This window comes from Rosa chinensis, chromosome 1 (genome assembly GCF_002994745.2).
Source record: "Rosa chinensis cultivar Old Blush chromosome 1, RchiOBHm-V2, whole genome shotgun sequence".
Lineage (NCBI taxonomy): Eukaryota > Viridiplantae > Streptophyta > Magnoliopsida > Rosales > Rosaceae > Rosa > Rosa chinensis.
The window spans coordinates 8,868,652-8,882,748 of record NC_037088.1 but is presented as its reverse complement, the minus strand read 5'-3'; the positions used below and the strand labels follow the sequence as shown (position 1 = coordinate 8,882,748).

General features: G+C 36.2%; 2 protein-coding genes across 2 annotated transcripts; both read right to left on the bottom strand.

Moving 5' to 3' along the window:
- Window positions 1-683: 683 nt before the first annotated feature.
- LOC112176091 (aspartic proteinase 36) lies at window positions 684-5,187 on the bottom strand. Its single transcript, XM_024313915.2, has 10 exons — window positions 4,846-5,187; window positions 3,734-3,863; window positions 3,391-3,644; window positions 2,967-3,194; window positions 2,671-2,833; window positions 2,468-2,541; window positions 2,292-2,388; window positions 1,883-1,949; window positions 1,472-1,543; window positions 684-1,203 (listed from the first exon to the last, which is right to left on the bottom strand). The coding sequence occupies exons 1-10, from the start codon at window positions 5,076-5,078 to the stop codon at window positions 1,031-1,033; spliced, it is 1,491 nt and encodes a 496-aa protein (XP_024169683.1). The 5' UTR covers window positions 5,079-5,187; the 3' UTR covers window positions 684-1,030.
- Window positions 5,188-6,362: 1,175 nt separating this feature from the next.
- On the bottom strand, window positions 6,363-13,230 carry LOC112200018 (ATP phosphoribosyltransferase 1, chloroplastic). The gene is made up of 10 exons (XM_024341017.2): window positions 12,910-13,230; window positions 12,700-12,813; window positions 11,826-11,891; window positions 10,294-10,401; window positions 10,079-10,162; window positions 8,394-8,495; window positions 7,908-8,021; window positions 7,751-7,831; window positions 7,439-7,558; window positions 6,363-6,726 (listed from the first exon to the last, which is right to left on the bottom strand). The coding sequence occupies exons 1-10, from the start codon at window positions 13,150-13,152 to the stop codon at window positions 6,631-6,633; spliced, it is 1,128 nt and encodes a 375-aa protein (XP_024196785.1). The 5' UTR covers window positions 13,153-13,230; the 3' UTR covers window positions 6,363-6,630.
- Window positions 13,231-14,097: the final 867 nt, after the last annotated feature.

Below are 14,097 nucleotides of genomic sequence, written 5' to 3'. Positions count from 1 at the left end.
TGAATTTTATAGTCATAAACTTTGTATTCATCTACTAATTATAGCTTTCTTTTGTATATATGACATCAAGTTTTAGCAATTTTCAATAAAACTAGGTTATTTAACCATCGTTGACTAGGTTACTTAAAATCCATATACTATTAATGTAGTATATGTAGTAATGTTCATACTATTATAAAAGTTTATGTTTATTTCTTAATATACATGTATGTGTATTGAAAACTGTAGCATATAAATCTAATATTTAGATAATCAGTAGATTCGGTATTTACCAAAACCAAACCAACTTTTTCGGTAATTTTCGATTTTAGTTTTATCGGTCTTGGTTACCAAAAAGTCGGTTTACCAAATGTAAAACATCAGTTGGTATTCGGTCGGTTTGGTAATTACCAAACCAAGTGGCAGCCCTAACCTAGAGGATCCTGTTGCATAATCTAAGATGCGGCTAGCTTGATTATTTAGTCTTTTGTATTAGGTGTAAACTGAGCAAATATGCTCATCAAAAAAAAAAAAAAAGCTAAATATGGAAATGAAGAATAAGAATACTGTTGGTCCGATACAAAAAATGATCAAAAACCCAATAGGAGGATGGATTATTCTTCACGAAAAAGAACAAAAAAAAAAAATATTTGTCATTCACAAAAATAAGTAAATAATTGTGTATACTGTAATGTACCCTGTGCTTTAACAAATCTGAATCTGCAGTATATGAAACAAATAACTTTCTGAATGTGATTTACAATGTGGGCAATAAACCCCAATGAAAATTGTAATTCTATGTACCTGATGAAAGAACAACAATTCTAACCTAAAAGGCAGATCAAACGGCCAACTCTGCTACACAGTGAGCATGCAGCACAAACTGTCAACTGCTGTAAAAGTTCTAATGTGAGGTCTCGCAAGAAGGTATACAATCGAAGTATTGAAGAAGAAATAGTAATCTGAGGCTTATTGCGATATATGTGCAGGAACCCAATCCTAATCATGCAAACCAAACAATGACTATATGTGCTACAGGAATAGCAAAGTGTCAGTGATTGATATATATGTGAACAAGGAAAGCGAACATCATGCTTATCGGTATCAATTTGAAAGGGTCATTCCTCAATGAACTACTGCTGTTATCATTGACGTCTATGGACCCTCCATTAACAGATGCAGTTCCGGTGCTAGTATTTGAAGAGACGCTGACTGACATTGAACCTGATGAAAATATATACATACAATTAGAATTCAGAAAGAAAGATCCAGGGAAGGCATAGCGTTTTGTCATAGTGGCATCTAAAATGAGCAATAGACAAACCTTCACCCTACTTAATTTATAAGTTAGATGAATGGAAGTTCAAAAACAAGTACCATAACCTTAACCAATTTCTGCTTGCTTATGTTTATAGTTCCAGAATGTATATTTCACGTTTGGGGGAATTGTGTATTGAAATTCACGCATAGAAAACAAATAATCGTGACTTACAGTCGTATTGAACCCATCCAATACGTTGATTAGCCAAGTCATAGACAATGATCTTGTCTTTTAGGACGAGGTCTGCAGAAAAGGATGATACAATTAATGTTATCTGAATGGAAACAATAATATAAATAAAAACTAGCATAAATAAATAAGCAGATGAAGATGCCACATAAAAACCTAGAATGTAAGTTTCTAAATTTTAACCTATGATCAAAATGCAAGTCTTTTCATAAAGAAGTACTACAATGGACAATTTAATCGTTTCTGAACTACAAATGTAAGCATTAAAAATAAGTTGGATCTGCATAAGAAATTTTGTAAGTGTCTTGGTCATCAAAAGTTTAAGCTGCTAACAATAAGAGTATGGTATTTCAACAAACTTGACTGAACAAAAGTTGTGATCATTTTCCATACCTCCCAATACAGTTATATCTTGACCATCACTTTTCTGAATGCCAATGCACCATCCTTGAGCATCACCCTGTAATACAAATAAAAAATGACAATCTCTGTTTTCAGTTCAGGATCCAAGATTTGAAAACCCAACTATATATGTTGCACAAGTATAGAAGAAATCCTAATTTATTTTATTTAGTTAGATCTGTGATACACATTCAGATGATTCACACTTTACAACAAAAACCAGTAGCCAAAGACAAGGACAAGAGAAGAGATAGAAAATGCAAAAAAGTCAGGAAACAGATCCATAAAAATACATAGAAGCAAACTGTGCAAACAAAAGGAGTTGCAAACCACAACTTTTGAACAAATGAAAACATATAAACAAGTTTTTATCAGTTGAAAGAAGAAGCAAGACACTCACTGCAGAATTCTGCTGCAACAGGTAGTCCTCAGGTCTTAGTATCATGGATGCATTACCAGCGAAGTTCAAACTAACTTGGGGAAATGTATCATTGATGCTGAAAAGAAGTATACATTAAGAATTACAGTTCGGCAGAAATAGCAGCACTATCTGAGATAGAATGATTAAGTATGAACCTGGAGGTGACTATGTAACATTGTTCTTCCTGGGAAGAAACAGGAGTCACAGATTGTGAAACGGCACTTGTAATCTGCAAAGTAACGAAAATTAAAAGGAGCTTAATGTACTAGAAATATGGTCATTATAAACAAAACCCAAGAAGTGCTAGAATTCCAAATCATCAACTTAAACTCTGGAAATAATTTTGACAGAAATTTACTGCGTTGACAAAAGGATCATAGGCATCTTGTGCAAGGTATGCCAAAGTTGTCCCAGAATCAACTATCGTTCCTTGGTTGCTTGATGTTGCAAAGACTGATTGGTCAATTGGTAATGTTTGACCACCAACACTAATGCTCTCCAGATTTAAGTTATAATGAGGCCTGAAATTTTGGGGATGCTAGTAAGTTTCAGAAGCAGAGATTATATGATTCACCCCCACTATTCAATTCACACAATAATATTTTGGCAACATGAGTAGATCATTTTAAAATATAAGGTGTTAGCTATACTTACTGATTTTGGACAAGTGGGGTATAAACAATGTTAGGTTCCACGATCTCACCAAGAACCATTATACCCCCGCCAGTGTCATCTCCTTTAAAGCAATGAGAAAATACTTTTGGAGCTATTCCCTGTGAAGACAGCTGTGAGATGACAGACATTTCTTGCTGCCCGAATCCGAAAATCCCATCGACTGCTCTATCTGTTTTCTGCAACACCCCGCTTGCTGACGTGCTACACCTGCAGTTTTATAATACACAGTTCAAAGGTGATTAAAAACTATTGTGCTTAATTGTAGTGAAAGATGTATCATATTCAAAGCTGCTACGTAGATTTTAGTCTTGAAGTATATTTAAAAGTTGCAAATTAAAATCTGGATCTGCTGTTGCAGTTGGAGCTGCTATAAAAATTGTAGTGAAAGATACATATGTCTCACCCAAAGACAATGGAGGCTGAAGAGTTTGATGTCGCAGACTGATTACCAGCTGCTGTATCAAAATGTAATAAGTCTGATACATAATAGCCTGATGTCCCACTTCCATCTCCGTATTGGAATGTGTAAGAACACCGCTTATTTTGTGAATCACAGCTAGAATCTTGTGTTTCGAGTCCAAGTGTACATATTTTATCAGAACAGGAGACCACCGAAGCAGTTGGTGAGCTCTGAGGATCAAAAGTATGGAGCTGAATCTGTATGAAAACCAGGTGATATCACATAAAAGAAGCTGGACATAATATCAATTCCAAGTCATCTGGGATTAAAAAACATGTGTGTTTACTTTAAGTCCGGAAGATTGGGGGCAACCGGAACAGGAATTGCAACCAACCCACAAAGCATCACTTCCAGTATCAATCTGCACATAAAATTCTGTTGCAGGAGTTCCCAGTTTGACGCTTGTAAAATATAGCCTATGTATGATCAAGTTATCATGAGTTCCAAGAAAACATATATAGCAAAATCAAAAATGAGAAGCGTGACAATTGAACAAAATGATTGATATTACTGAAAGACATTAGCCAATAGCCCAATACCAATACTGAACTAATACAGATCCCCCAGTTGCAAATACTAATCAACTTCTGCAATGACAATCAATCGGTGAAAACTTATCATACCAATTATTATCATCGATCAGTTTGCTAATTGACCCACTAGCTGCCACAACTCTGTGATCAGCTTATGCAGTAAAAAGAAAAAATGATCCATTTAGCATTACAGCATTACTCTCCATATGAATATATAATTACTCCAAAGCAATATTATTTAAAATATATATATAAAAAAAAAGTTGATATCATTAGATCAACAACCAAAAGACTAGAGTCTGCAGACACTTAAATAAGAAATCCGGCAAGAAAATCCAAGATAACGAATCTAAGCAATGTGCAAACCATTAGGTTCAAAGGGATGCTCGCTTTAAGCAAACCTATACAAGAAAGAAAAACCTCGCCCCAGTAAGGAAAGGAAATCATTCAACTAGCCCTCTGCCAGGTGCGCAATTGCGGTACAGATAAGAACTAGAAACGTTTTAGAAGACTCATAGAAGTTTTTCAAAGTAATATTATATATACAAAGGAGACGTAAAACCAAGAAATAAAGAAAACATATTTCACAAGTATTTGACCTTTCATTGTTTTTGTAATTGCTGCCATTCAACGAAGCTTAAATTATTAGAAAGTTGTTAATAACATGCATCATTTATATATTTTAAGTAGTATACAAATATTTGTTTTTGATCAATGACTTATTCAAAAGTAAGACGTGGACTGCTCAACTATTGCCCACAAATCCTAACCACAATTTTGTGCGACACTTGCAAGAAAAGCAAGCAAGCAAACAAACAAAAAATAACAAAGTATGGAAATGAAGAAGATAGAAATGAAATAATACCCGACTAAGTATGGATTGAAGGTGCCTCCGATAGGGAACTCGACGACACCACCCAACATCCTGCCATGCCTGACTCGGTCTCGGGCTCTGAGCTGACTCAGCTGCACGTTGTGATTCGTTGGAAAAGCTCTCTTAAGAGTCAGAGTCGCCGGAAAGCTGCACAGAACCACCGTCAGAAACTGCAGCAATAATATTATGGCGACCGCCACCGCCCGAAACAAAGTTGCCGCCATATTTTTGTCAGAGTCTCCAAGGCTCTATCTCTTCATGTTCTCTCCTTTTATAGACAACAACAACAACAACAACTGCTAACAGAGTTTGAACATGACCTCTTTTTTAATATTTTTGAAAAAAGGAATTTAACTAATTTAAATTTGAGCTAACATCATACGACGACGACTTTCAGAGTATTAAATCTTCACGTAACTTGGTGGGACAAAACTGCACTAGGTGCGCTTCCCAACTTTTGTTCAGATGTTATATAAGGTATGGTCTACTTCTACTTTCCTCTTGCACCTTCTAATCCTCCTATTATGGGATGTTTTCACCGTACCATTCACCATTATTCTAAGCTAAAAGCCAATGTCATTCTCAAACTATAACTAAACATTGCCTTTTAATTTACAATTTCAATGAGCAAGGTGCGATGTAACTTGAGACTGGTTCTTGTTAAATGCGGTTGCATTTCATAAAATCCAATTCAATACTGTAAATTTTAAGTTTTGTGGATATTAATTTGACAAGGTTTATAAGGGTGAAGACTATTTGGTGAAATACTTTTTAATACTTTCTCAAGAAAAGAATATTCATATTGAGGTAAAATATTAGAAAATCTTACTTTTTGATTGAGAAGCAGAATACTATAACATCAAACGGAGCACCAGTGTAATTATTCCTTTATTTTACTATAATCACGTTTGAACATTTAGGATTAAGGGTCTAGAAGATGATGTTATATATGAACAAGATTAGATTACCTATATTACCAAACAAGAAAAGAAAAGAAAAAACAAATTGAAAAGACAGAGCCGGCTTTGGAAAGGTGATGAGAGACCATGCAAGATGTTCTTCGTGTTCATATTCTATTTATGACGCACGTTGTCGTTCAGGACCACATCCCTTTTCTAGTTTTAGGATTGTAGCTCTTTAAGAGGCTGCCTATTATGTGGTCCATTTTGTCCCAAGTCAACCAATTGAATTGCTAGTTGCTGGTTGCTATATCAGAAGTCAGGTGCTAAAATGGACTTTCTTGCTAAGATTAATAGACACCCACTCATTTTTCTGATTTTCATACATTCAGAAAACCACTGCTATGTGACGCAAGTCATACTCAGAACCATCACCAAGATACCCATCATAGATGAGCTCACATTCTCGCAGTGGCTTCATGATTATCAAACTAGTTTCTAAATTATAATCTAAAAGTGATTGGTTTACTGCCAACCAAAACTTCAACTCTTGTACTACGATCCAAGATCGTGCATCATGAAACCAATTTAACCAAATTGCAGGCAGATTTCAGCTATATAACCACAACAGAAGAATAGAGAAAAATTGCTTACAACATACAAAACATGACATGACCAGTCTGACTACAATGTCATGTTTCAACTCATATAGTAGAGTACAAAGATCCGACTTTTCAAATAAAATCCTCATGCAGTGCATCCTTTCTACTTTTAACCAATTGCAGGTATCAAAGATGTGCTCAACAAAATCTTTAGCATTGATATAGCTACAAAATATGCAACAAAGTCTCCAAGGGCATACGTACACCACAGACAATTAGAGGCCAAGTTTTGAGAGAAGTTCACGCCATCTTGGAGTTTCTTCATCAAAAATGTAAGTCAAAGGGGAATATAGAACCCCACTGCCTCCGATCTGCACAAATTATTGCATGGAAATTAAACCCCAGTATCGAAGGAAACAAATGCCTTTATCATAAAATCAGGTAAGTCCTATGTAAGGCATGCACAATTTGAACATGCAGCTAAAACCTAGGCAGAGAAACTTCAAAATGTTAAAGTTCAAAAGACAGACTTGTGTATCCCCAGGGAAGGGCATCAGCCATCAGTTCAAATTTCGAGCAATTATCCCAGGAATGTTAACCACTGACTAATTTAAAACTATTGACCAGTCCAGACCAATTTACATTTTAAATGCTTAAAAATTTCATGCTTATATATGTAGCCGTCATGTCTGCTAATTAAACTACAAAACACATTCAGATTCCTTTAAAACCCTTGGAAGAACAAATGGCAAATTCTAATCGGTCTTGCACGTTCAGTTGTATAGAAAACAAGCAAACTAGAGAAGCTCTAACCAATTCAGAAAGAAAAACAAAAAGTTCATATTTCCTATGATATTTTACAAATAATGATGAAGAAACTACACCTCACATTGAACAGTCAATTTGCCAACTCATGAAATTTATTTTTTATGCCTTACACAGAGAAATAGAAGCCAGAAGAATTTAGCTGCTTGAATGTGAAGGTGAGGGAAAGCAGAGCAAGCACTCTCACAAAAATTGAGATGTGAAGCCAAATCAGCTTCTATAACATTGAAAATTACTAAATGAAAGATGATGGCTCACCGCTCTCAGTTGTTGTACAGACTTGTAGAGGGCCTTTTTTGGCACACATATGACAATGGCGTAGTAATCTGCTTTTATTTGCCCATCACGTTTGCAATACACTGTACTTACAGTGGGTCCCTGCCAGAGCAACCATGTACATTGTTGGGAAAGGATCAGGATGTGACCAAGAGAAGACAAGTTACTATTGTCATACAACTGGAATCTATTGGTTTGAAAAGAACTACATCTTAAAACTTTTCCTTTCAAGGAACTGCAACTTGAAATTAAGGTTCATCAGTAAAGAAAAGCTAAATAAAATTCCAACCACACCTGCAAACCAGCTAATGATGGCTGGCTAAGGACTCGCTCAGCCACTTCTTGTGCACTATTTCCCCTCATATTTGCAACCACCTGTGATAAATGAGTGAGAAAACAACAAACCCCTGAAGGTACAAACATATAGAGTTTTGAATGATGATATACGCACCGTATACTGACCCTCTGCCTTTAGATGTGCCTCCAATCTTTCCAGAATCTCATGTGTCGTTTCAAGTGCACTTTTCATTTTGAGCAAGGATCTCTTGCTTGCAACAAGAACTGCCTGTAGAAAATTTAATTCCCATGTAAGAAAAGATTGGAAAAGAAAGTAGGATGCAGAACCAGCTCCTTCTAGTAAGCATCATAAGAGCAAGTTCACTCGTTAGGTCACCAGGTCAATTACTATGCACTGCTTTTTAGTGTTTATTTCCACCCTCTAGGTCACTGGCACAGTTTCCAAACTGACCTGGTCACCGGGGCAGTTTGCAGGTCACGAAAGTGACCCAGGTCAGTTTGGAAACTGTGCCCGTGACCCAGAGGGTGGAAATAAACATAAAAAGCAGTGAATAGTAAGTGACCCGGTGACCCAACGGGTGGACTTGCTCTAAGAACTATCAGAAAACATGCAAGATAAGTCATAACCCAGAAAGCTTACTTGACTTCGCAACACAACTCCTCCCTCGATCTCTTTCAAATTGTTTTCTTTCAGTGTTATCCCACTACTCACAAGGTCCAAAATTGCATCAGCTATTCCCATCTGCATATGAGAGAGACATATGGTATTTAATCATCTTTGACTTTCACCGATTAAAATAAACACCCTACCATCAAATGCGATGGCCAACAGCACCACATCAAACATTATACAAAAAGTTGAACACCGTTCCCATTATCAACTAGCTAACTACAGAGTTATTTTAGTGGAGCCCACTGGCGGACGCACGTGAGGACGAGTGGGGGCTGGTGGCCCCAGTGAACTTTTCTGGTTTGCTAAGCAGCTTCATATATATGCTATGTTCATCGGTGTTTGCCCCCAGAGGAAAGGAATATGCTGCCCCATGAATATTGTGTAATCTGCTGCCTCACAACAACTAAACAAAGGAAACCTACACGTGTAAATATATACAAGCATTTGGCTTGTCTGCAAGTCTTTCTCTTCTTAATTTTATATTTCTGATTTATGAGAGTTTCACCTACTACTTACTAGGACACTGGGTGCATGATTTCATAATTAATCAATTTTGACTTTTTTTCCTTTAAGAAGTACATGATGATTACTAACATTAAATTGTAACAAGGTTTTAAACATCTTCTATACTATCAATATCAAAAGATTCAAAAATTATGTTTCATTCATTGTAAATGGACCCGATTGAAAAATCAAAACTTTCATTTGCATCTTCCTCTCCCTGATCTACCCCTCTATGTACTTTTTGCGATCGTTTCAATACCATTTCTATAGCAAGCAAGATGCAAATTTTTCCAATAACTATCGCCCAAGACTCCAAATTGAAGACGAGAACGTGAAAAGATTCAGTTTTTACCAAGTGTTGGAAAACGGCAGCTATGAAAGAGAAAGTCTACCATTTCTACAAATAAGCTTTTGTTCTCTTTTGATCAAAGCAGATGGTGTCTTGCAGCCATATTGTTAATATATGGCTTCACCATTATGATCAGACAAATGGGTTTCGGAGAAGAGAGCAAGATGATACCATCATTAATAGAAAGATGAAGAAACTTTATTTTTGCTCTGGTAATAAGATCTAATACTCAGCTCCATCCCCTACTTTTATTATTGTATTTGTACCAGATGGTTTCAGTTTGCTTGTCAGCTTGATTCCTCAAATAATCTACTTCCAGTTGTTTATAATATTAATTATTTGGGAGCTTTATTCGCAATTCATGTACTAAATGAAATTCGATCAATCTATTTGATATAAATGTACTGATTGAAGTTTTGTTTTATTAATCGAAGTTTTATTTTATAGTCATTTATTTTTTTACCGCCCCCATTGACAAATTTTTCTGCGTCCACCACTGGTGGTGCCTCCCTAACTTTTTGAATGAGTGCAATTTCCAATAAGACAAAATTATGTTGATACACCAACTTATTTGAAGCAAAATAGTCAGAAATAGAACTAGACATTGAAAAATTGATAGCCTATGTTTTTCTCTAAAGGAATATTAAGATAGTATTTTATTATAATAAGAACCACTAAAATGACTAGAACTTATATCCATGCTGGGCAAAATGCATCATGTTAACTGAGCAATACAACCACATAGAAGGCCAAAGAATGATGCTCCTGGTATCAAATGCCAACAAAACCGTATTCTTACCGCAGGAGCTGCCTCAAGGGCTCCATCAGCTGTGGAAAAACACACATGGTCCAGTCCATTTTCTTTCACAAATTTGGGACCCAACTGCAATGAACGGAAAGGGAGAAATTAAAATTGAATTAGAATCCTTATTGCCAGAAAGATACAGACAATTGTTCCAGAAGACAAAAGTGAAAAAAAAAATACAATGAAATATTCTCCAACACATTGCTTACATAGGTGAAGCCAGTAGCAACTCGCAGAGGTTTCTCTCTAGTCCATTGAGGCATTTGTGCTAGCTCATTCAGTGAGTTAATGTTCTCAAAAATCCCATATTTTGGTATCTGAAAGAAAAAAAAATCATGTTTGAAGACTACCGATGGTAAAATGAGTGAGATAGGGTTGGCTATTTGTTAAAAAAACAAATAAATAAATAAATCAGGGTCCGGATCAAGGGACACATAATTATACACAATTTTTTACACTCCTTATGAGCTCTTAGATTTTAAAACATTAAACGGTTTAGATTAAGTATGAGAATGACATGACATTATATTTATTGCCTAACATAAATAAATAAATTATTCTTTTCTGAAGAAAAAGTAAAATACAAAAATAAAGAACACTAGAATCAGAGCACGATAAAAAAAAATTAAAAAAGGTAAGAACAGAATAACAAGAACTAGGAAACCAGATCCCCTTTCCTAAGCTTCATCCTCATCACCTTCCTCAAACTCCAAATATTGGAGTTGAGATTCATGATGATCTGTGAATTACCTCTGCGCACTTTTTTTTTTTTTTGTCTCTTTATATATGTCTATTACTTCACTAACACCAAACAAAGAAGAAAACAACAAGGGACAGAAATCCCAGATTTCCAACCCCGTACAAGCTGAGGGAGGATTATGGGAAGCATCAACAAAATTGCATATCTTGTGATTTTATTCTATCATATTCAATGAATATCAGGTACATTTGAATATTAGAGAACAAATATCTGACGACTAATTCAATAAGAGAAACACAGTTACCATGATTTAATCTCAATTGAAGGAGATATTATAATTACCATGTAAGAGTCTAGATATAGGTCAAAGAACAACAATGGTTTTTTTCTTTTCTTTTGGGGTTCTCGGTGCTCTGTTTCCTTTTTTTTTTTTTTTTTGGTTACGACTGGGACCTAAAAGGCCCAAACAGAAAAAAAACAAAAAGAGTAACAACTAGTGCAAAAACCAGTTCTCCTAGCTCTAGTCACAGCAGACAAGTCATCAAGGAAAGCTTGGGCAGCATGCGCAGGGGGGTTGTCAAAAGTGATTAGGCCAAGATCATGAGTGATGCTGTTCTTGGCAAGGGCATCACCAGTCATATTACACTCCCTGAATATATGTGTCCGCTTGACATTCTGCAGTTTGGACATCAATAGCACGCACCCAGCAAGCATAGAACCAAGGGGGTGAAGTGAAGTGTTTGACTTGGTGCTCTGTTTCTTTAATCGTACAGTATCCTTCTATTCTTTTAATTCCATTCTTCTAATTCCAGTATTATTTATTTTTGTATTATACTCTTTATAAAGAATAGTTTAATCCACTTTTATTTATTTATGTTAGGGAATAAATATAATGCCATGTCATTCTCATACTTAATCTAAACCGTTTAATATTTTAAAATCTAAGGCCTCATAAGGAGTGTAAAAAATTGTGAACAATTATGTGTCCCTTGATCCGGACCCAATAAATATAAAAATAAAAATAAAAAATAAAAAACTCACTGCAAGGGATAAGTGGCACTCCCCATACCCAAGAGCATCATGAACAATGATAAGATCTTCACTCCCCTGAAAGAGTATTTAGATGAGTTGCTTTGACAAGAATTCCATCTGATAAGCATTATATATTGATGCAGTTTTTTTACAGAAATTTTAGATAACAAACAAAAGAAATAGCTAAAAGCTTGAAATAAATGGACAATATAACTACACGTCGTCTTTGTGATAAAACATGCAGAATGAAAGATCTCCAACACACAAAGGCGAGTTCCAGTAACCACATCATAAATATTAATGCTCTTCATCACAGTAATTTGGGATAACAAACACAGGTAACAGCGAATGATTTTCAAAAAAACAGACAACATGATTGCAAGTCTCATTATAAAACATAAACAAATCAAGAATCAAGCACAATTATACTCTTATTTCATCCATACTTTCCCTTCCACGCAATGATAGGTCCAAGGTACGTACCAAGAAATGAGGGTTTAACTACATCAGAATTGAAAGACTGACTAAAATTACAAACACAGCTTTGCACACCAGTACAAAGCACATGGGATAGATAATGACTTTTGGTGTCAATTACATAGCTCTCTCTGGGTTTAAAGAAAAACTTCCATTGCATACATAGTTATACACCCTATAACCAATCAACCACCCATTCCATATATTCAGGACCGGAAGACAACAAAAATACAAAAAGCAAGTTTTCGACACACTAGACAGCATATGGGATGGCTCAATTACATAGCTTTTTTTTTTTTCCCCTCCAAATTCTTCAGTTAAAATTTCATCACAGATATATAACTCTACTCCGTAAAACAAAAACTAGTATAAATCGAAAGAAAAGTAGATAGTGCATGGTTAACACCCGTCCATATTCACTGACGGTGTCAAGACCGGCAATGCCAAGGTCCAAATCCCCAGACAGCAACTTCCTCACAATGTCCTTAGGCCTTTGAAACCACACTTCCAAATTAGACAGCTGCACCCAAAAAAATAAGTAAATAAAAATTGAATTTGGGTGCAACATGCAAAAGAGGAATCAAAAATGGGATGATAGAGTGAGAGAGTGAATGACCTCAGGAATTTTAGCAACGTACTGGCGAGGATTGACGTGCTTGACGGACAACTGGCAGTCCTTGAGGAGATCGAGAGTGTCAGCGGCCATGCGGCCTTTGCTGGGCAGTCCTAGCCGAATCTCGCTCCTCTCCTCCGCCACCGACGCCGCCGCAGAACAGGTGATTTTGAAGGATGGCGAGGGAGAGGAGGAGGGGGGCAGGGAGTGAGTAAGAAAGAAGGGGCATTTGATTGCCGCCAACATGTTTCAGAGATTGAGAGAGAACCGGCGGCCGTGAAGAGTGAAAACAGTTCACTTCCCACTGTTAGGGTGAATCGAAATCTAAAAGATTTTATCTAAAATCTGTTATGCTTTGCTTGTTTTGTTTTGTTTTTTTTTTTTTGAGAAATAAGAATTGTATGAAAAAACAATCTAAATAGTTACATCAGAAATAAGTACACGGGAGAGCCATTGTGACTCCTTCTCAACCCAAACTTGAAATGCAGGAAACAAAAGCGCATTTTTAGCTAGAGTATGCGTTGCCTGATTACATCTCCTACGGCTATATGTACATATAACTGAAGAGAAGAAGTGGAAGAGATTTCGCACTTCCTCAACCAAAGCACATTCAACTGACCAAACAAGATATGCTGTATTTAAATCATTAATCACTCCCAAAGCATCCATTTCCAGAATGATTTGTGTCGATTGAAAACCTGCTTGGATAATAGTCTGAACGCCCAAAACTGCTGCATATAGTTCTGTAGCTTTGACAGAAAAACCACCACTCATCCCTTTTGAAACCGCAGTCATTAAATCACCATTTTCATTACGGAGGACTGCACCCAAACCTCTCAAGCCAAGTACATCATCTACAGCTCCATCCACATTTAGTTTCAGAAAAGGAAAAGAAGGTTGAGTCCATCTAACCTGAGTAGTAGTTCTATTAGCAGAGTAGCAAGCTTGGAGACGTTGCTCCAAAAATTGTTGCTGCAAATGTAGAGCTTAAGCATACAAAAGGTGAGGATTGACCAGCTTGTGGTTGAAAATCACATCATTTCGAGCCTGCCAAATCCTTCTACATATCAGAACCACCAAACCCAATTCATTCAAAGTAAGAATTGATGTTGCATATCTAAACAGGTCTGTGAAGGTCCCAAAATGTCTACCACCCACTGCACTCTTGAAAGGAGTAGTCCTCCAAACCTC